The sequence below is a fragment of the Nyctibius grandis genome, chromosome 7, assembly GCF_013368605.1.
Source record: "Nyctibius grandis isolate bNycGra1 chromosome 7, bNycGra1.pri, whole genome shotgun sequence".
Taxonomy (NCBI): domain Eukaryota; kingdom Metazoa; phylum Chordata; class Aves; order Nyctibiiformes; family Nyctibiidae; genus Nyctibius; species Nyctibius grandis.
The window spans coordinates 5,088,608-5,111,922 of NC_090664.1; the positions used below are offsets into that span (position 1 = coordinate 5,088,608).

Consider the following 23,315-nt stretch of genomic DNA (forward strand, 5'->3'; position numbering starts at 1 on the left):
GCAAGAGGGCACACGACTGCCGGTCAAGGCAGAGGGATCCCATGAGGTCTGAGGGGACTCTGGGCTGTGGGGATTCTTCGCACATCCTGTATTCAAGAGTTATTTAACAAAGTGCACTAAAAACTTTGGGAAGGAGAGCAGGAATCCAGGTCTCCTCTTCCCAACAGAGCACTCAGTGCCAGCAACATTGTGAGCTTTGATTTCTTTTTCTTCTTTTTGGCCCACAACATCAACTTTATTGTCGAGCAGCCTGAATCATTTCTGAAAGGCAGAAAAAGACCTGCCACCTTCTGTTCTCTTCAGATCCTTCTGATCTTTTCAGATCAGAAAAATCATCCAGGCTACCCTGTGATAGCATCTTGCATGCGAGTGACGTTAAACCCAGCCAGGTCATCTTGCCTTATGAAGAGCTCTCCAGAAACAGCTGGAGAGAATTATTTGAAGGCAGCCATCTGAGCTATTTAAGAAATCACCCTGGTGTCTGAACCATTGTCATCGTTTCTGAGTACTCCCCTTAGCTGTGCTGGCTATTCCTTTGCTCCCTCATGATCTCCTTTTCATTTCAGTCTGAGATGTTTGAAGTTTACATAGAGGGAATGAAGTGCAGGTTGCCAGGCTCCGTAGGAAAATCCTAGTACCTCAGACTCAACCCTTGCTGCTGAGCACAGGGCAAAAGAAAGATACTTAAAGAAATAAGAATTCCTCCTTTCCTTAGCACATCTGTCCAGCTGTGTCTTAATGTATCTGCTGCTGGTGTCATTGTTTTCCAGTAAGAGCCACTAGCTAAGGTGATGTCTGTCTCCTCTGCTGTACCCTACAAGTTTGCTGGCTTGCAAGTTGGACAAAAGTTGGCAATGCCTGGCTTAGCATCCTCCTTCTGGTGGAGGCTCGTATGGTGTTAAAGCAGATGTAGATAAAGAAGACATCTCTATGAGGTAAAATGTGGCCTTTTGATGTAAACCATTTTTATTTACATAGGGAGGAGAACAGCAAATGTACTTACGTAACGGTTAAGCACTTGCACTGTACTGGTGTGAGGTGCATCACTGCAGGCTGGTAAAACTAGCTTCTGTATTTGTCAAAGCAGAGCTGCTTTTGTCCTTTAGTTAGAAGGGTATTTTGCCATTGAGGGAGGCATCATCACTTTTTGTGTTGCTCTGCATGGGGTAGAGAATGCGAGGGAGGGATGCTTGACCAAAAATACCCTATTGACACAGCAGTCTTTTCCCATCTTCGGAGGGGCTGAGTGGAGAATATTGCCAAACTCTAGTAAATATAAGCGAGCTGCTTTAAGTGCAAGTTGTACATATACATCTTCGGGCTCCTACAGTGTGTTTCCTACTCGGGGCCAAAGGTTCCTCTTCAGCATCCAAGTTCCTGAGTCTCTAGTCAGTGACGCCTTAACAGCCTCCTACTGAGATAAAAATATATTCAGATCACAGCAGTTCCTTCCTGCCCCTCCTGAACTGTTTGGGAGGGATCTCCTGTGCTCTTGCTTTGGACAGGTTCAAAAATTAATGTTAGATGCACGTGCTCATGTAACTAGTCACAGAGCAGTGACGGGCAGGATCTACAGCTCTGAGCTGAGGTCTTAAGTCAGTCATGTCTTGTGGCTGAATACGAAGTTTGCTTTTACCGTGTAGGATCTGAAGAATATTACCAAAGTTTTGAACCTGGACTTGCAAAGCTAGATATTGTTGTGCATGCTTAAACACCTAGAAAGTAAAAAAAAAAAAACCCAAACTGTGTTTCCAAGGGTGCTATGTGCTTGGAGCTCCCAATGAAATCAGTCCACTTATTTTTTTCTTTTAAACTGATTCATCTGAAAGGTGAAGATGTCCTAGGCGTTAACCACTCACAGAGAAATAAAATACCTCATCCAAATTGTTTCTGTGTTGCGTTTGTTGATCTTGGTGAATTTGATAGCATCTTCAGGATGGTGCTGTCTGGTGTTTGAAGTGTATGAGGTAAACTCACAGTGTATATAAGGAAGCAAAAAATGCCGGGGTATAGTAAGGAGGCATTGTTTCAGCCTCATGTATGACATTGTAATTGTATGTTTTTTAATGAACAGACCAGAGTAGTTACACTTAGTAATGTTTGTTCACTAAAAAGGAAGAGGGGTGTTAAATCATTGTGTTCTTTGATGAATGGCTTGTACACTGAAGAATAAATTGAACAAACTGGCATAGAGCTCAGTGAACATGAAATCAGCTATTAGAAGAAAGCTTGTGAACAAATTCTGAGCCTGATATGCATCTTTTGATTAATGTCCTATCAATCATCCATAGTGGCTACCTTAGCTAAGTCGGGCTGTAATCATTCATGGTTGCTTACAGGAACACTAGCAGGGACTATAGAGCTGCAATAACTGAATATTATTACTGATTTCTCCCTAACTCTTGCTGTGAACAATTACTGTTTTCACTACATTTCTGCCTCCCTTTATTAAAAAGAACACAATGCAAAATGAAAAGAGAGTTCCTCAAAGACCAGTAAAATTCTCCCAGGGTATTCTTAATGATATTCTGTCCTAAATGGGCAAACTATTGTAATGCAGAGTTCTCACCCGGAATAACAGTAATGTAATCACATTGAAGCTGTCTCTTTATGGATTGTAGTCAAACAGACAAAATGTATAGTCAGATTAATGAACACAGAATTTCTGTAGAATTATTACTTAAAATGGTTGAAATGATTTTAGCTCTTTTTGTATCACGGTATTTTCAGTTAATGCACTTAACAGCAACAGCAATTAAGACTCCAGACTGTAAATTTGGATTAAATCCACCCTTTTGACATTAGAAGAAGCCTTAATTCTTAAAAGGTATTATGCTTACATCCCTCTCTTTTAAGATGTAATGTTCTAAATTTGTGTGGCTCTTTTGAACTGTGGTTGTTTGGTGTTTTTTTAAGGAAAAAAAAAAATCAATGAATACACTTTTTCTTCCTTTTTTTTTTTTTTTTTTTTCTTTTATGATTGTAAGTTATTGGCAAACGTTTGCGGGAGAATCTCCTATTCCTGTGTGTGAAGATTTAGTTCCACACCATTTATTTCTCGAGTTTGACACAAAGAATGCTTTGGCACTACCCACAAAATAGGTCCTTAGGTGGCAGTGTAATTTCCTCCGAAGTCACTGTAGTCTGGGAAATATGGTGAAGTAATGAAGTGATGACAGGTATTAACATGCATAATGGGCTTTAATAGACATTTAATGTTGTTTAACTGGAAGAAGGAGAAGTGCTTTCCCATTGGAATATTCCTACATTGAAACTCATTGATCACCAATTTCAGAGGGGAAAGGTTAATCCATCAGTTTCTGTAACCAAACGACACTGATGGAAATTCTTTAGGTGACATTCTGGATGAACTGAGCTTTCCATCTTTGCAAACAAATGAGTGATATGACAAGCATGATGTTCAGAACACATTTAACCAATTGATTTTCTCTCCTCTTGTAATAAGATCTAGAGACATATGAAAGAGTGTAGCATGAGCCAAGATTAAAGGAACTGCTTCATACACGCGGACATAGGGGAACTGCATTATCAATAAAAGTACTATAAAGCGTGTAGGCACCCATTCTTTTTCTTTATATAAAGTTTGTTATTGCAATAAATAGCTGCTATTGAACTGCTTGCCTTTTATTTCAGTTTTTCTGGATTTTATTTCGGTCGGCTTTCTGTGGTTTCCTGGTAAATGTTAGGAAAAAATATTATGTTTGTTATGGTATCATTTTTGCACTCACTAGTAAATCCAGGCCAACTCTGGATTTAAAACCAGGTTTTATCATCCTTTGGGGCATGAAGGAAGATATGAGAGGGAGGGAGGGACCTGACTTCAGTTAATGTAAATATACCAAATAATATATTTTAGAATGGTTCCATACTTTAATGACCCTCATTTTTTTTCCTCCCTCTTCCCTCCTTTTTCTCCCAAATTCAGCCCTGCTCTGAGTTTCACGTACCCTCCTACACCAGTATCCCTCCAGCAAATGCATCAGCAAATTATAAGTCGTCAGCAAACCTTAGGTTCAGCCTTTGGACACAGCCCTCCACTCATCCATCCTGCTCCAACTTTTCCTACCCAGAGACCTATCCCCGGCATCCCCAGTGTCCTGAACCCTGTCCAGGTCAGCTCTGGACCTTCTGAGTCCACACAGGTGAGAGACAACAAAAGAAACCTTTGCACCACATTAATTTAAAAATGAAATAAATGAAATAAATGACATTGTCTCGATGGCAATTAATCACCACTGTCACCGAGACCCTTCGATAACAGTTTTCTTGCAGCTATAGCATTTGCAGTCCCTTTATTATAAATCACAGGAGTGTATGCGCGGTTCCTGATTGGTAGCATGCTTTTTAGTCCTCATAAATATTTCACTGTGCTGCAGCAGCTTCTCATTCCAAACTGTCTCTCCTGGATCTTACACAGGAACTTAATCGAAGTGGGGAGTAAGAAAAAGGGGAAAAACACATCAAAACATGTAACATTTTAAAGATTAGCAGCTTCACCTCCAAATCAGGCTGACTGTAATACACACGGGGTCACATTCTGCCCTCCTGACACAGGTGTGAGTAACTCGAAGTGAGTAACTGTGAGCAACAGAGGAACTCAACAATAGTGTAGAGGTTTGAAGTTTTTTTGTCTTATTTGTGCAAAATTGGACTTACTGAGTTTGAATTAATTATTTCAGTAAACCAAGGTGTATTCTCAAAAGCTGGGGATGTGCAGCAGTGAATCAGGTCCATAATGTGGAGTTTATCACAGTTCGTGGTTTGCCTGTTATTAACTAGTGCTGTTTGTTTCCAGATGACCTGGGATAGGTTATTTATCAGTCTGGAAGCTGTTTATCTCCTGGCTGGCTTTTACAAATGTAGAAGCAGAACATGCTGCTGTAGGAAGCATATTGATTTTTTGTGGGGTCCGTGCAAGTTCAGATATCTCTAAAAGATCTCTGGATTCCTACAAGATCCATTTGCAGGTGTAGATAATGGTGTTCAGTCTAGCACAGCAAGAGAAAACCAAGATTCTGGCCTTTTAATGTCAGCAGTAGTTTTGCTGTTGACTTGGGAGAATCCAGGACTTCATCTAGGATTTTTTGGCTGAGTCTCACACTAGTGTTCAGTTTTTCTTCCTATCCACCATTCTAATGGGAAACGCAATAAAAGAGCTGAGATCTTGTGGGCAGATGTGAAGTGCAAAACCTTTCCTCCAAGTGTGAAAAAACAAATCTTTCTTTTGTATGTATTTGAATGAGCACGCAGTGATTTTGCTTTTCAAAATTGCCTTTCTGAAGTCATGGTTATGTGGAAGATCAAGTTCTTCCTACCCCTCCCTGGCCTGACAAAAACAGCATTGGTTTGCAGCAAGGGATTACATCAAATGCCCTCCTTCCTGTTCCCTCCCTGCTCCATTACAAGGTTGAGTGATGCAGCTCTTCCACAAGTTAATGCCCTGTAATTGAAGCACAATGTAATTGCATATCCAGTATAATTAACAGTGTAGCTTCTCCGAATAAAGTTGCTGAGCAGATGCTGCATATTTTTGTTTGGAGCTACATATTTATCACAGTCTAATTTTGTCTTCTTTTGGGGGGGAAAAAAACAACCTACCTGCAGCAGAATAAACCCACAAGTGAATCTGCAGTGAGCAGCACAGGAGATCCCATGCATAACAAGCGCTCCAAGATAAAGCCCGACGAGGACCTCCCCAGCCCAGGAGCAGGAAGCGTGCAGGTATGGCGGTCAGGTCACAGCCATAAGCCTTTCATCTCACTGCCAGAGGGAAGATGCACCTTGCCTGTAGCACGTGTTTTCAGGCTCCCTGCCCTCGTATGGCCCTTCACCTGGTGCACACACGGGTGGCCTCGGCTCATGTAGCAAGGGTTATAGGTGGGCAGTGAGGGGCTGCTGGGTTACAGGGCTGCGTTGCAGAATGAGAGCAGAGAGGAAGGAGGCTGATGGAGAGATGCCTCTGGTCAGTCAGAGAGTGCTCAACCCTCTGCTCACCGTGGCAAAGCGGACAATAGATGTTGAGGGCTTTATTGAGGACGCATTTTCTGTTCAGCCAGAATATTTATGCCACGTTGACTTTTACCAGGTCCTAGCACTGTACTGCGTAGAGGCCTCAGTGGCAGGCTCCAGTCTCGTTTGCTATGCTTTCTATACCAGTTAATGCTACTGGTTTTAGTAGAGTGACTCCTGATGTCCTGTGACTTGGGGGAGATGAGAATCACAGCCTTGATCTTGTGAGTGAATCCATGAAAACAAAGCAGAGGTCCTTCTAAATCCTCCAGCAGGTTTGAAACAGAAAAATAGCACGAGTGCATAATCTGAACCAAATGTTTAGGCTAACATTTGACCCTTATCCCGAGCACATAACCAGCTGGGGAGAGTGAGGCACCTTGAGGAACTGAAGGTGGAAAGTCAAAATGCAAAATTAAATACTGTCTCCCCTGCTCACCCCTTTCATGCACTGATTGCAGGCAAGAAGAGACTAACAAGGAGCCTGAAAATTACCAGTCTGCTCTTGGGAAAGGTTTTGTGTGCAAAACTGTCACTGGATTAGCAATGAAAACACACTTGGGATTACTGGTGATCTGATTTGTGACTAACTGTAGTACTAAAGTAAAATCCCAATTCATTAAACTGTATCGAATAGTGCCTTTTTCACTAGTGGTGCCACTGAATAATAGGGGGTAAGTGTACAAATAAAGAGCTGGTGAAATATGGGGAGAGGAAAGCCAAGCCTTTATGATTTGCTTTGAATTGAAATGTAAAGGGCTGCAGTGAGTACTTCTGGGGAGGAAAAATGTATTTTACACAGATAGTCTGCACACGGCTTTTGGCTTACCAGGCTGTTTTTGGGCTTCTGTATTTTGTAGAACGGCATAATAGAGTGAACTGAGAGTAAAATAATCTACACACCCACCCCCATCTTTCTTTTAATGCTGAAATAATTCACTTTTCTTCCTCCTCAGTTTCAGAATTTCCTCTCTCCTCACCCCTGTTTTTTCGCTCTCTCCAGGAACAGCCAGAAGGAATGACCCTGGTAAAAGAGGAAGGGGACAAAGATGAAAGCAAACAGGAGCCTGAAGTGGTCTACGAGACAAACTGCCACTGGGAAGGCTGTTCCCGGGAGTTTGACACGCAGGAACAGCTAGTGCATGTAAGTTAATGGTATTCGGGATCTGGGGTTTAAAACTACGTGACCTTTTTCATGGAGGTCGGCTTCTCTGACCCTGTGCTGAGTCAAGTTTCTTAGCTAACAGCGCTGCAAACTGGAGAGGGGTTTATGAGTTTCTGAGAATAAAGAAAACTCGGAGCCACAGTGCTTGACCTGTTCAGTCAGCTAAAGCTTAGTGTAAAATTCAATAAAGTCTTCAATAGAGATTGTAATGGCTCTGATCCTGTAAGCCAGCAAACGCTATTTTGAGTTAGAGACTTTGATAGTTATTGAGTAATAGTAAGCTGGACATGAATTATTATTAACCTTTAGCCGAGTTTGATTTTTTCTCCCAAAAGGGACTGTAACAGTAGAAACGGGCAAAGGGAATTCTTCCCCTTCCCTAAGGGGGGTTTTGGTATCAATTTGCTGTTTTGTGTAAACTGAAGTGGATTATTTGGCTAAATACATGGAGACTGAGTCATTTCAGTCTTTTTAGCAAAGGTGAACTGTCTGGTCTTATTTATGCTACGCCAAATGTTAGTTGTATCTGCCTTGTTTTTTCTTCCTCTTGACCACTTCTCCAAAATAAATGATTTTTAGTATTTTGTAGTACTGTAAGCTAGAAAAATGTATGATCAAAATCTAGAATATAACCCGGCAAGTACAATCCCCCCCATTTCCAACCTCCTTAGCTAGCAGCACCTCTCTTAATTACTGGCATCATAGAACATACCTAAATACTCTGAAAAAAAAAAAAGAGGAATTCCTAGTAAAGATTAGAAAGGAACATCTTCAGCAAATTATCAGTATGTCAGAATCGTATTTATTGTAGAAAACTGTTTAGTACTTTCCTGGACATCATAAATCTATTGCATAATGTGGCCAATACTACTGAAATAGCTTGTTGAAAAATGTACTTTTCCACCCAAAATAAATAAAAAAACCCACCACCATATATTTCCAAACACTGCAAAATGGTATACTGGTGCTGCAAAGCTGACTTCAGTAAAGCAATGCCAGCTTTTCCTTCCTGGAGTGTGAGAGCCTCTTGGTGGTGCAGTTATTCATCAAGATGTATTCTTAGTTTCTCTTTTTTATTATGTAGTAGTAACAATAACGATAGTAATAAATGAAAGACTATCACAAACTAAAATAATGGCAAAAATGTGACATTTTTAAAGAATCCTTTGAACGCATTTTGCACAAAAAATACCTTCACATTTTAATAGGCCAAGATGAAACGTGAGGAGAGACTCTTTCAGTGTCATAATATCTTTTTGGGAAGAAATGCCATACAAGCGGCTGCTGCCAAGGGCTGGACACATTTAAAAGATCAAGTGTTGGTCTTGCAATTGATTCCATACAAACAGACCGACTGACATCATCTGAGGCTCTGCACAGGCACAGTCTTTATATTTGCTAATAATTGTAAGGCCGAAGCTTTATGATGCCTAGCAAACCTTTCTAAATATTCAGAAATGATCCTAGTGATGATGGTAAATAATTTACACCAAAATATATGAAATAAAAGAGAAATTCAGAATATAAGTGCCCTTGATAATGGAAAAAAAAGGAAGAGGTTTTTTTTTCAGACATAAAATTTAATTGAATTCCACTGTGCCTGTTAGCTAATAGATAATGTTTTGTAGTTTCAGATGAATTAAACTGACAGTGTGATAGTTTGGTTGGTTTGCTTTTTTTTTAAATGCATTTGTTGTTTGTGGTGTGATTTTTGTAGCAAATCTGACTGTACTATAAGGGTCAATAGCAAGGCTCCTGAAAAAAAGTGTATTTCTTATGTTTCTGCATGATGGCAACATCTGAAATGGGTTTCTCTAGACATAAAGAGGCAGATAAAAAATGTTTCTGTGATACAAGGAATTCTTTTTGGCTGGGCTCAGGATTCAGATATGATGGCATTTAAGATTACGAGGTGCAAGTCCTGACTCTTCCTCTCTGAAGACAATAAAATCATCATCATCATCATCACATTCAAGTAGCGCAAATCACGCTGTAGGAGTCAGCATGACTCGGTGATGGGGCCCTGGTGTGTGATTTCTTTTGCTGCTCTGGCAGAGCCCTGCTGTGGGGACTTGAGCAAGTTATTTCTGTCCAGAATTGCAAAGGGCTTTAGACATCTAACTCTGTTTGAAAGTCTGGCCCTTCACCCTGGTCTGTCTCTCCCACATTTCATCTGCCCTTGATTGCCACAGCCACAGCCCTTGATGTACAGCTGCAGCAACTAGGGAAATGGAGTCCAGGTCTCTGGAGGGCTTCACAGGCGGGCAGTCTTGGTTTTGCTTAGGTGTGTGACTCCGGCAGAACGCATTAAGTCCCTGAGCAGCAGTTCAGTCCGTGAAAATCCCCCCACTCATACAGCTCGTATACGCCTCCTGCCCAAATACTGGTGGGTAAATCTGAACTGCTGTAACTGCGCTTATCTCAGTGTCTTCGCGCTGGGTGGGTTCCTGACTTGGCGTGCACATGTGTGCGCCTGAACTAGGCACAGACAGAGTGTGTGTCTCAGTGGCACGAGTCCATCCTCTACTCAGTAATATTTACACTGCAGTAGCAGCTGGAAGCCTGGTCAAGCCCAGAGTCCCGTGGTGCTAGATGCTGCTCAAACACAAGAGGAGGAATGGCCCTGATATGGGCATGAGGTCTTCACCCTGCAGCTCTGGGGCCATGTGCATCGGGCTGTTAAGTGCTGTCTGGGGGTACCTGAGCTAGCTTGTGTATAGGTAGGATTGTAGCTGGGATCATGCTATTAACCTGCAAATCTTGCAGCAGAGCTCTGCCACGTGGCCTCTCCTGGCTGCACACGCTGCTGCTCTGCGGGTGATTCCCAACCTGCTGGCAGACTCAGCAGAGCCTCAGTTGCTCCAGCCAAGCTTGAAAGAGGTTTTGAAGTATGATGCTGGACTGCCATCTGGGACATCATGAGTATAGATAACCATCCTGTTTTGTTGACTGCTGTGGGGTAGTAATCATCAAGGCAGGGGCAACTGGCATAGATAAAGGCAATAAAGGCTTAAATTGCCCTAGCAAGACTCATCCAGATAACATCTGCCGGCTTCCCTATATTCCCTGACACTCAAGTGATGATTAGCATGAGCAGAGAGCTACAGTCACGTGTTCAGAAGTTGGATGGGTGTGATATAGCACTACACATGTGATACTACATCATATTGTGTACACACACCTACTAGCCCACACTGTGGGTAGTCAAGTGAACTGCATAGTGAAACTAAGAGTGAGCTATGTAGACCTTCAAAAGGATTGCAAGAAACCCCTTCCCTGTCACCCACTTCATTGAGTACGTGGCATGTAGCATATATTCAGTAGAAAGGAAAATGCACTTGTATATTTGACTTGGAAGTATTTAGAGTATTTTTTCACCTCTACAACTCTCTAAACCAGTTCCCTGGGCTTTGGAAGTTCAGCTGGGAAGAGGAAATTTGTAAAATGCAGAGTTTCAGAAAAAAAGACCTAAAAAGCATTCTTGTACAACCTGATAAGGCTAAATTTTCAGGATCTGCCCAGTCTGGCAGTAAGTATTTTAATGAATATGGGGTTTGTTTTTCAGGTGAATAAAGCCACTGTTTGTAGCCATACATAATAGTAAGATATCACACCCAAAACATCCAGTGGGACAGAACAGGCTGTTATCCAAGCCTTGCATCCCAAAGCACTGGAATTTTAGAGGAACTGCAGTGTTTAGGGAAAAGATGGAAGTACGTTTCTAGCTGTTTTTTTTTTGTTTCCTAAAGGGTTAGGTACCTCAGCGTGAATTCTAGTCATGCCAGGTTGAGCCGAGCTCAGGAGAGCTTTTCCAGAATACACAATGCACACAGTTCACATTATAGCTGTCATTACTCCCATCATGTATAGGGTGTATACACAAGCACATATGCGTGTGTTTCAAAAGAGGTAAATATGAATTTATGTATATTCTCGTCTTTCTATCACATGAGGATAGCTTTATTATCTTTTGGGGAATGACGGGACCTGATTTACTTTGAAACCAACTGTAGGTGAATCAGATTCTAGCAGTACCTGCATTACGAAGTGATGTGTGATATAGCATGTGTGAAATGGTAAATACAAACATAATCTGTGTCTGAATATGTGGTGTAGGTTTAGAGCAGAAATTGCAATCTTGGGCACAATAGTCAGCATTTGATGGCATTTTTCTGCTTTACTTTCTGTAGCAAAGTCCTGCTGTTTTTAGTGTAAAATGTGGTCCCTAGTGAAACTGTGCTTAGGCCCCAAGAGACAATGTTTTCTGACTGAATTTATGAACAGAACAGGGGCTGCTATGAATAAATAACTGAAAAGCTACATAAAAGAATCGTTATTGACCCACCCAGAAGGGTTTGAAACCGAGATGATTTTGGTGCGGGAGCTGTTATTTTCAAGCGATATGTACCACTTAGAATTCAGCGTGGTTAAATTTTCATGATACATACACCAAAAGGCAAGGTGCTAAACCATTTAGGCGCTCTGCCTTATTTATAGCACCTATCCATCCTTCTCCCCCACCCCCTCTTACAGTTAATAGAAAGATTCATGATTCTTCATGGTTGTCTATCTAGCGTCTGACAGTCCCGACTGCCCTGCTAAAGCAAGGCACTATCTATAATTGATATCCTTCTATGGAATAAGGTACCGGCTGCAATTGAAGGGTTTTGCTGAAAGCTCTTAAATCCTGACAAGTTCTGCCCTTGTTCTGCTTCAGTCGCTGAGCTGCACTGCTGGGATCCCGGGGTTATTTGAAGTTGGTGCAAAAGGGGTGCGTGTGTTGCACATAAGCAAATCACCAAGTTGGAGAGTCGCGTTAGAGCCACCACTGTGTTCCCCTGCCAGGTAGTCTTGTTTACAGCGCGTGGCACTCCTGAAAAGATGGCTTGCATTACTGTTTGAACGTGTGTATTATAGGTTTCTCTCTTTCCTTTCTTCTTCTTAAAAAAGAAGAAAAGAATCTTATTTATTTTAAAGCCTCAGTTTGCTGCTGGGGTCTTTATCATTCAGCTGTTTAATTAATTTCTCTGCCCAGCGAGAGATTATAATTGGGCTTAGCTGAGCTCAAGTTTGTTTTAAATATGTGATAAATGCACTTGAGCGCCCAGAAGCTAATAAGATATTGTATATTTTTATAAATCTACTTTTTGTTGCAGTTTGTCTTTTTTTTTTTTTCCCCCCAGAAATCAGTTTAGGAATAAAATATTGCAAAAGCGTTAGACACTCAAGATAAAAGTTTGTTTAAGAAAATTATCCTTCAAGGAAATGACTGAAGTTATTGTTAAATATTAATACAATGGCAATCAGAAAAACGCAGTGCTGCCTATTTCTCATCCCCCTTGCTGTGTAGCCTTGATGATAATTATTTTTTTATTCAAAAACATGCTTGAAGAACTGTAGAGCTATTTTTTTGTGAGTGTTTTCTCCTTAATTGTATGGCAATAAAATTCTGTCATTGTTGTTACATTTGATTAGATGAGATCAAAAAGCCCTAAGCTGACAGTAATGGCTTGCATTCAGGATTTCAGTTGCTGAGGTCTTCCTGCCTGTTTGCAAAGTTCCAGTAGCTGGAGCGCTCCCCTGGCAATCCCCAGGACAGCTGTTGGATGCTCCACCAGGCTCCCTTCCCGCACCAGAGGAAAGTTTCTTGTGTTTCTCAGGTACCCACGTGTTCCCGAGGTAACCACGGTGCACTGAGGATACCCAGAACCACCATTACGTGAAGTTCCCTGACTTGAGTTTCTTAATGGGTTTTGCCCTCCACTCCTGCAGAAAAGGGTGGGTTCAGCTCTGGCCGACAGAAGTTGGCCAGCCATCCATGCAGACCTACGTAAAACCCAGGCAGTGCCCACAGCCTGCCTCGGCTCAGGTTTTGCAGCATGTGTTGTGATATGAGGTGCCTTAATCAATGATGTGCACCTCAAAACACTTCAGAACATGGCTGATCAGGACATGAGGAGCATGCCGGTCTCTGAAGGACTAGACCTCTTTGGAGTGAGTCATTTTGGATGCCCAGAAATAAGAACACTCAAAATTCAATAGACTTGAAGGTCTCCCTCCCTCTGCTACCATGCTGCCTTTGGCCTGTGGCTTCTTCCTTAGCTCCTCTCCCGTAGGAGAGTGGTCGGTAAGGACCCAAGAGAGCTTCACCTCTCTCCTCTGAAAAAAGAGATCCAACTGCAATAGGAGAATAAGCTAGATTAGAGCAGTTCCCCCAAGTAATAGTGCAGCAGCAGAGCTGTGAATGACCCCGAGAGCTGCGCATTGCCCACCTTGCCCACCGCTTGCAGGAGGAGGACCTGCCCCCTGAGCAAACAGCCCCAAGCTGCCAAAGCTGACAGGGTGCTACTCGCAGCTGTATGGGTAGGCATCTATGCCTGCAAGGAAGCAATTACACGCAGCTGCCCCAAAAGGCAGATTATTCTTCGTGCATTAGTGATTTCTTCACTCTGGGCGCTGGAGGTGTGCTCGCAAACTGGTTGTGACACAGGTGAAGTCCCAGCTCCATGAAGCGAGTCCCTTCACCATCCCAAAGAGGTGTAATTACACATCCCCGTTTGCGTGCATCTCCAAATACATGCAGGGATTTATTTAATTTTTAATTCTTCTTTGCAGAGGCAGTTTTCAGTGCATTTTCATTATAGTTTTATTTGGCTCTAGCGCAGTAACACAGAGAGGCTTCAGCCTGTTCGCAAGCTCGTTGTGCATGGCAGTGACAGCTACTGCCCTGAAAGGTTCAGAAATGTTTCCTTTAAATTGAAAAGAGTAAGGAATAGATAAGAACATGAAATCCATTATAGTGATCATTTTTTTTTCCTGACAAAAGGAGACTGTTTTACATAGAACAGCAAAGGGGTTTTTGTTGGTGGTTTTATTCTATTTCATCTTATTTTATTTTTTACTCACTGGGGTGTGGACCCTAATCCATATTTGGAGAAGCAACGCTGTGGACAAAAGAAATCATTCTTCAAATGAGACAAGCCCAGGGCTTGGGCTGAAGGTTGGGACAACGTGGAGAAGGCAGGGAGTTGTTTCAGAGGCAAGCAAGTGCCATGGAAAGGTTTTTTCCTGTCTGTGCATCCCCTCAGTATATTTGACCTTTGTAGCTGTGAGGGAACAAGGAGGAGGAGAGAGAGGGAGGAGAGATTATAGCAAATAATCATGAGAAACATCTGTCCAGAAGTTTTTAGATTTTGAAATCTCTTCCTCACTGCCTGTTTAAAGGCTGAGTTATAATTAAGACACCACCTTACTGTGCTGGGTATATAGGCTGCTGAACCCACAGTTTTGAACTGTGCCAAAATGGTGGCATTGTTTGTAGGCCAGCAGTTCATCACATGGCATAGGAAAACTAGGACGCAGATCTGTGCCCCTGAATGCACGTTCATTCTCTCTTGGTTTCCATATGGGGACCTAACACAGACTTATTTAAATGCAGCAAGTCTTTAACCCCCCATCAAAGGTAACCACGTAAGTGCTGTCGGGTTTTAAGGTTAAGTAGCCACAGACGGATCTCACTGCTGTTCTGTAGCCTCAGTAGCCCTCGGGGTCTGGCACAGCCCCTGTTTGCCTTCCCAGCACATCCTTGCTCCGTGCCAGCCACCGTGGTGCCCTCTGCCTTCCAGCAGTGTTGAAAGTCAGCAGCGCTGCCTTGTGAAGAGATCTTCTTCACTCTGGGCTTGACCCAAAGGCCAGCTGCGCTTTGGCTCAGGTCCTCTTAAGCACTCCACTACACAAGCGCGTTGGCAGTTCCCCTACCTCGAGTCTGGCTTTTGATGAACCACAGAGGAGACGGGGAAAAAAAAAATAAAGCAGGGATTTCTTTATTTGATAGAGAAAGGTTTACAAAAAATAAATCCACCCTAATCTGTGAAGTGTTAAGAGGGGATTTAGAGAGAGAAATGTAATCATTTTTTTTATTTTAATTCCTCTGTAATTAGCATTTCTTTCACAGCATTAGGAAAACTTGTTGTTAGCCTGCTGCTGCTACGGCTACTGTTCATATGAGTTGCCAAAGTCATTGTCTTTGAATGGGTGTCCCTGAAAGAGGTTGCTAAACTATGACTTGTCGTTTAGATAGCACTTCTTTTTCGCTGTTGTGGGTAGGGATGAACAGTGCTCCTCCTATGCCCTGAGAAGTTACTCTGGCCATTTAGACTGAAATCATAACAAGTGGGCACTTGAGTGGAAAGGGCTGCGCGTGGCAGGGAGCAGGGTTTGGCCTCTGCCCGTGCCTTTAATCACAAAGCCCTGTTTAGGTGGTTTGTGGATACACGTACTTATTTGAACTGTTTCTTTTGCCTGAGAGTTCAGCTAGTGAACTCTTCTAGGTCAGTGGTGTTTTGCAGGTGACTTCCAGTTTTAAGGAGAAGTGTAGGATAAGAAGCTGCCAGCCAGGTCCCAGGGGAGCCCGCGCTGACCAAGTGACAAACATGTAGGCAAGAGTAAAGCTGCAAACTGAGTTGGCTCTTCGGCTCCTGACTCGTTAGCATATCATGGAAAAGAGAGAAAAGGCAAGTCCCTGCCTGCTTTTTTTGCTGCCTCCAAGGTGCAAGGAAGGTTGGGCTTGTGCATTGACTCCAGGTACCCTTCAGTCCTGACCAACAGGCCAGGACAAAGCAGATTTGCCTGGACAGAGCTGCAGTTTCTGTGCAGCTTTTTCCTGCGTTGTTACTGCTGACTAAGTGATTTGCTGTTCTGCAGTCTGTTTTATTATGGTGAACCAGTGGAAGATCTACCTCAAACCTTCTGGAGTCCCCTGTTCGGTGTGGTGCTGCTTTTGTCTCCTCCCGATGAATAGGATTTTATCCATAGCACAGCCCATCTTCATATCTTTGTCACAAATGCCATGTTCTCCCTCGTAACCACCCATACTCTACCCAAAAGGTTTGTACATAGAAACCCCATGCGTGGAAGAATAGAAATCTATGTGTGCTGGCCCAGCTATTGCACGTGGAAGTGCTTTTTCTCAGGCAGAAGTGGCAGATCAGCATGCACGAACGGAGGCAGGGACAGGCAAGCTAAATACAGGCGCGAGTGCAGCTACTGCATTCGGTTTCGAGAGGACTCGGTTGCATGGATTCTTTTTTGCAGCCTCTTTTGTTTGTGTAACCTCTTAACAGAAAGAAAAAAAAAGTAGATGAGCCTTTTATTGTGGTGAAACAAATTTAGTGTTTTCCAGTGCTTAAACTTTTGTGTGAGCGTGACTTTTCTGCTAGGTGTCAAGTACCTAATCTACAAAATGAATGGGTGGTGGTTTTGTCAGGAGTGGGTCCTCTGGTGGCTTGCACCATAGGTATGAGGTCTGCATACACCATTCTTACGTGTATCGCAGGGCTGAGATGCTGCAGTTCTCCGTGAGATAAAGTAGTCAAGCTGAAAATGAAACAAAGCTCTAACTGTATCCCTCCTTGTGTTTAGCAGAGATAAACTACAGTGGAGTCTCAGTGCTGCTCCGTTTGGCTTCTGGCAGCAGCTTTAATTGGTAAAATGCAGATTTTTTTTTTGATCAAGAGAGGATTATTCTTGTTATCAGTCTGGAGCATCTTATTTCAAGATGAAAAGGCTTCGCTGAATTACAGATGCCAACATTTTTACAAAGCACTTTGGCGATTGACATCTCAAAGAGAAAGTATGATTTATTAGCCTATAATGGCTAACACTGAGCACTGGGCTAGGTCCCACTGATTTGTGAAATTGCTTAATATGAATTGCCTTTTTGTGTAATTCAAGCCCCAGGTTTTTCAAATAAACTTAGAATATAAAGTGTATGAAACATTATATACCTGGAAAGGGAGAAGGGTAATGGGGCTGTGTACCTAAAAAGAAAAGACAGGCAAAGGAAGAAAGGGAGATAGAAAGAGAGAGCTAGAAAGAAAGAGAAGGAGACAGAAAAAGAGAGAGAAAAGAAGGGAAGAAAAGGAAAGACCTACTTCTAAATCCATCTTGGTGGTGCTTTTTTACAGTAGTTTGGTTGATACGTTGGCAGGGTAAAGATTAATAACAAGCCTTGTCGCTATCAGTACCTGCTTGTCGATTCTCTGTAACAGGGCTGTCTGTTCAGCATGGAAATTATTGATTAAATAAAAATTGCTATTAGATTGTGATGTGATCCATAATCACAAACAATGGTGGACATTCCTCTTTCAGATCCCAAGCCATGCATCAAGTTTTTTCCTTGCAGTAATTTATATTGTGCTGACACTTGCACCCATTAGGCTTTTATCCTCTCCTACACGTGTCAAGAAAGCACTAAAAGAAAGAACAGGAGCAGCACAGCAGCAGGTAGGCACTCACTAAATTTTCAGAGAAGTACAACACAGCTAAGTCCGTCCTTTTCTTCTCGTTACCACCTTACCCCAGCGGTGATTTCTGCCAGATAAGGGCAACACCCCTTGAATTCAGGGGTCTTTTTCAGAGTGTTTTCAGTCAGGGCAAGAGCTTGCTCCACAAGTATTCGTACCTGAAATGCTCACTGTCCTTTTTTCCTTCTGTTATTCTCTTGGCGCTGGTTTTATTTATGATCCTTGTTTAAGGTACACCCGTGGGTAGGCCCTCCAGGACAATGTGGAAAGGGGTTGCAACCAGGGAGATCCAGTATGGTTTTGTTGGGGTTTTTTTAGCATTCTGAAGTGTGAAGGACAAGTGGCTTTCCTATATTTATTTAGCTCTGATGCTTCCTAATTTGAGGAATCCAGGATTGGAGCACTTCAGTTAAGACTGCATCACTTTAGGCTGAGTTAATTAAAAACATAGTATCTCACTCTTCACAGCACGTGCGAGCACGGTATCAGCTTTCTTTTTCCTGTGAGAGCCTTTGCCTAAAACTAAAGGAAACTTAGTCAAAATGTTTTTGAGAGTTTGGCCGCTTATAGGAGTTACGCCCACACAGCTTCTCTGTCCCTTTGTTTCAGAAGACCATAAAAATATATATATATATATATATATGTCAAAACTGATCAAGCTCGCCTGGCCTGGCTGTTAGGGAGAGGCATCCCTGTAGCTCTGGGCAGTGCATTGTAGATTGTTTTGCCAGTTCCCAGCACTAGGAAGGATTGCTGCAAGAGTTTTGTACATCTCTACAAGAGCTGAGAATACAGAAGCTTAATACACTATGGGTATGCAGTGATTTTTTTTTTGTTAGTGTAATTTTTCTTAAAGTTAGTAAAATGAAGGCTTCATCCTTTGAACTGTCAGTGCTAATTATCTTACAGTGTATATTTCTGTATCTCACTACTGTTAGGATCATTTTTTGCATACCTTTCTTGTGCCTAAATTATTTCTAATGTTACCACAGATCACCAAGAAAACCCCGTCTGCAGCATTTGACCGTTTGCCACATTACACTCGGCTTAAAGAGTGTTTAACAGTGAGCTTAGCTTACTTCATTATGCAGGGCAAATAAGAAGTTTTCAGGCTTGACCGCTGTCATTTAAATCAAGAGACCACTTCATTTTGTAAAGCTGGAGCATGTGCCTTGCACACCTCTTCCCAGTGCAGCCACTTTCTCTGCGTGGATCAGAGCCAAGGGATTACCAGCCAGGAAATTAATTGCCAAGGGGATTCCGACACTTGCAGTCAGTTAAAAAAAGCCTGAACAAAGAAGTGTGTTTTATATCACATTCTGGAGGCGGCCAGGCTCCAGCTCTAATAGTTTTTGGATGAGGGAGAGTTACAGAGATAGAGGACTGCCCTTTGGTTTACTCCTGCAGACTTATGGGGTTGACTGCCAGCACAAGTCTCTCCCGTTCAGATGGTGCCACAATGATATATAGGAGAAGAGATGAATCTTTGAGATAAACCAGACTATTTAGGATTGATTTTTAGTTACCAGAAGCACCTGTAAGTTTGCTGCAAGTCAATTAAAGTTAGTGCATGGAATGCAGGGCAGAAAAAGTGGGCCTTGGCTCTTTTCTGTGTTATGTGATGCCCTCATGTTCTACTAATAGGTTCTGCACAGTTTTTGTTCCAACAGCTCAAACATATGTCTGTAGTCTAGCTACAATGCAAGACTGTCTATGGTATATACAAGAGAATAGAAAAAGTTATCCTGTGGCAAGAGAGAGATGAAAGAAGGCCTCTCTGCTGCCACTCCCTGGAGCATCAAGGGCGACTAACTTCTAACATGTGACAGACTTTTGCTAACCCCAACTTTGCTGGGATGTGACAGAGACAACCAAGCCTAGTACAGAAGTGAAAGGTAAATTCTAAATGGATGTCCAATGGAAAAAAGCCGAGGGAGGTCTCAGAGGAGCAATAAACTGTTGCACATGCTGAAGCTTGTTAGAAATGTTTCTTAGAGATGATAGGAAGGAAGCACCCCAAATACTTTCTCCAGTTCAGTCGTGATGTCATGGTTTTAACACACTGCTGCTTCTGTCACCCACCGATGTTGAATTAATTCTACCAGGGTCTCCTCTGTGATAAAATAAACGTTCAAACGTATATCACCTAGTAAAGATTTTAGCAATGCTTATCACTGCCATCATTTTTCTTTGTAGTTTCTGTCAAAAGTGTTGTGTGTTTTTAAGTCACTACATTCCCAGCTTTCTTAAGGTTTTTTGTGCATTTCATTGCAAAAAGCAGCTCAGGCATTATCTCCTAATCTGAACTGCAGCTTTCGTAGATTATGTGTAAGGAGACACTAAGTGCATTTATTGAAAGAAATCCTGCTGCTCAACAGGCTCTTTCTGCTGACAAAGCATTGGTATTTCTATCATACAGGCAGTTTGAATGTGTCCATGTGGTAAGCATAGGACTGTCTTTAAAAAAATTAAAAAGACCTAACTGATTGATTTACACAGGAAGATCCTGCTGAGGAATATCTTCTCTTTCATTTTAAGTGGATCCGTGTTAGCTGTGCTGTAATCATTAACAAAGTACTAAAAGCAGAAGAAAGTGCATGGTTTTACAAAATCTGGTCCAAGGTTGAACTAAATGAAGTGGGTGTTGTTCAGCAATCCTGTCTACATGCTTAGTGTTAGTGGCCATATGCTTAATACACCCTGAAGAGCAGATCCTGTTTAACTGTCTGACATTTACCTTGCTATTTCGCCCCATTAGAAGCATAGGATATTCAGTAAAGAAGGCAATGGTTTAACGTTTTTGTAAGGGATCAAGTATTTTGCTGATCCTTCTGCGTAGATAGATGACCCATTGTACCAGTCTGGGAGTTTGGAGGACTTCAAAATCTTGTTAAAATGGTACTTTTTAGCTTTTCCTTGTTCTATCTTGCTGTAGCCTTTCACAGATTTATAAGTTGGCTTGTGGGATTAAGTGGTTTGTCTCTGCTAATATAAAACGATATAAAGCTGCTGTAATGTATGGTTACATTTTAACTCAAAGAGCCGGTTGGTACTAACCTGCTTGCAGTGTATTTCCAAAGCCGTGCATTGAAAGGCAGTGTAAATTTTAACAGATTTTTGTCATTAAAGCCATACAATTTTTATAAACCAGCTCTGGCTTTATATATTCATTTGGTTCACACAGTTGTTGGGATATTTTGTCGGGTACTTTTTTACTTGCTTTTTTTTTGCTCTAGGCATCGTTACTGTTGAGCATTTTTGTCTTGGCTCTGCCAGTCTGGTCTGTGCTGTGGAATGTAAAGATTAGAAATCTCTTCCCATTTTATTTTCTTGTGAATGTGCCCTGTTTTAAAGGAAAATATTATTCCTTTGAGCGTGATTTGAACCCACAGCTCAATAACTAACTATAAGAGCTGCTAAAGGCCCGCTCCTGCAGAGAGCGCAGTGCGTTCGGGCCTAGTCGAATTTAATGGGCTCCAGGCTGCCATAAGAGCCTGGGCAAGCAGAGCAGCTCGCAGGACCAGGATCTGCGCACCTCGGCTGGGAGCGATGGCTGGAATATATCAAAGCCAAACAATATGGGGGGAGAATAGTTAATTTCAGGTTTAATGTATACAGCAGGTCTGATTTCCATTGAAGTCGGGTGAGTTATGGTGGCAGGAAGGAGGCCTATAGATTTTTGTCTTCTGCAGCAATGTGGGAAAACATCCAAAGTATTTAGTTCTTCTGCCTCTTGCATGCTGGTCTGCTTCTTACAAAATCAGGATGGTATTTTCATTCTTCATACTATTTTCAAATAAGGTGAAATACCTTATTGTAATGCCTCTTTATGATGACTTCCTTCTCAAGTGTGCTGGCAGGAGTCCTCTGTGATCTTTTTTTTGCCAGTGAGAAAAATGCAGGAACAGAATATATGCTTTTAAGTGTGTTACACTGACATCTGTAGCCGTGCTAAGTGCCAGGTTGTTCAGGTTTTAGATGGGTTTTTTTTAAGGTAAGGCCTGTTTTACATGTATGTTTTTGTTAAAGATTGTACACAGCTGTATGTGAGTTCAGAACTGTAAAGAAGGAAGTCAGCCATTGCTTGCATTGGGTACTGCCTGTGAGGGACTTTTAATGGGTTTTAACTTAGTTTTCCTGGAAATTCTGTAGCAGTTGAACGTAAAATCAATTTTTATCCCTAAATGCAAAGATCATGAAGCATAAAATTTTGAAGTTGAGCCTCAGGTGGTTTTCTCTCCTTCCATATTCAGTCACTCCTAGAAGGTGCATTTTCTAGGCAGCATTTGGTGGTAATCTCAGACCTAGTGGAGGACAGATGTTTGGTTTCAGGCCAGTCTTTACCCTTTTCCCCACCCAGCTGTAGGAAAAACTCTGCCCTTGTTTGTGCACTACTGCTTTGACTACGTTGAGAGAGGAATGTGTGAGAGATTTGTGGGAATGTGGAGTTCTTTGCAATGAGGATCTCCTCTCTTGTGAGCTTATGGCAGGAACAGGCATTGCACCTTCTTGCAGTCAAGCTGTAGAGCTGTTTCTTGAAGGCAGGAATCCTTCCTGCATCTCAGACTGTAGCACTCCTGCCTGTAGCCAGCTCTCAGAAAGCCTGTGGGGAGAGCTTGTGTGCATGTGTGATGGAGAAGGAAAGAAGGAAAGCAAGCAGAACAGGCTGAAGATCATCAGTGCAGGGCTAGGGTATAGGACTTGGGAGACCACCTTCAGTCACTGTTGCATCGTAAAGGCCAACATCACAGTTTCATCACTTAGTCAGCAGTGCGTCTTAAACCCTTCAGCAAGCGACCTTTGTTCAGTCTCTTTTGAGCCAAGTTTGAATTCTCCATCATTGGTGCACACCTCGTCTTGCTTCTTTCTCCCTCTCCTTTTATCCTTGCTAGTCTGTCTTGGGTCTCTTGGTTTATGCTGCAGGCACCAAATTACCTTAATTTTTCTCATGTGACCTTCATGCAGAAGACAGGTGAAATGTGGGTGTAGTTTGGGGACCTGAATATGAAGAGCATAAAAAACATGAAGTAAAAGTGAGCAAACATGGATATGTAAGATTATTTTTCTTAAAGTGATTTCTGTGCATTGCTGAAGTCTTGGTGAAGGTGAAAGTTGTAATGGGGTTATACCAGTCAGGTTGCCTTTTCCAGGTTTTTTTTCCAGATTTTTTTCCTTTTACCTTTGGAAAAAAAAAAAAGAGTAAAGAAAGCTGGAATTCCTGTAACATACCAGCTTCACCTATTAACCTCCCAGCTAGTAATACAAGAATGCAACCTTCAAGAAAGGGATGGGATTTGATTTTAGACAGAACATCAGAGAAGAAACAAAGCTGAAAGTCATCAAAGCATCTTCCCTACCACTGTAAAAGTGGAATGATTAATGTCTGCAACATTTATGTTGATGTTCTGGCAGAATGTCATTTATTACATTTTCAGAGTTAGGAAATAAAGATGCAATTTCTGCCCATTGCTTTATAGCTGCATGCTCGTACACAGGAAATCAAGGGAGAGCTGTAAAACATTGCCCTTAATGGAGCTGCATTTTGCTGCTAAGAGGCTTAACTGTACTGTATACGTGAATATATGTATATTAAATGAAACAAGAACAAGATGTGATCTTATTGGGAAAGAATCCCCGCAATATCCCATAAGTTCCATTCCCTCCACAGAGTATCCCAAAGCCTACCAAAAAGCTGTCCAAACCCAGGAAACAGATACAGGCTGAGGGAGTCAGTTCCCAGCCTGATGAGCAGGCTGTGTTTGCCCTGTTGGTATTATATCACATCCATACTGTATAACTACTATATCAGAGATTAA

At 42.1% G+C, this 23,315-nt stretch overlaps 1 protein-coding gene across 2 annotated transcripts in view; it reads left to right on the plus strand.

Moving 5' to 3' along the window:
• Window positions 1-23,315, plus strand: part of GLI3 (GLI family zinc finger 3) — a 197,175-nt gene that overhangs the window by 154,430 nt on the left and 19,430 nt on the right. Inside the window, exons 7-9 of one of the 2 annotated variants that reach the window (XM_068404739.1) lie at window positions 3,947-4,163; window positions 5,626-5,742; window positions 7,034-7,174. In XM_068404739.1, coding sequence (XP_068260840.1) covers window positions 3,947-4,163; window positions 5,626-5,742; window positions 7,034-7,174 — 475 coding nt within the window. The remainder of the gene's footprint in view (window positions 1-3,946; window positions 4,164-5,625; window positions 5,743-7,033; window positions 7,175-23,315) is intronic. The other variant, XM_068404741.1, reaches the window with a different exon arrangement.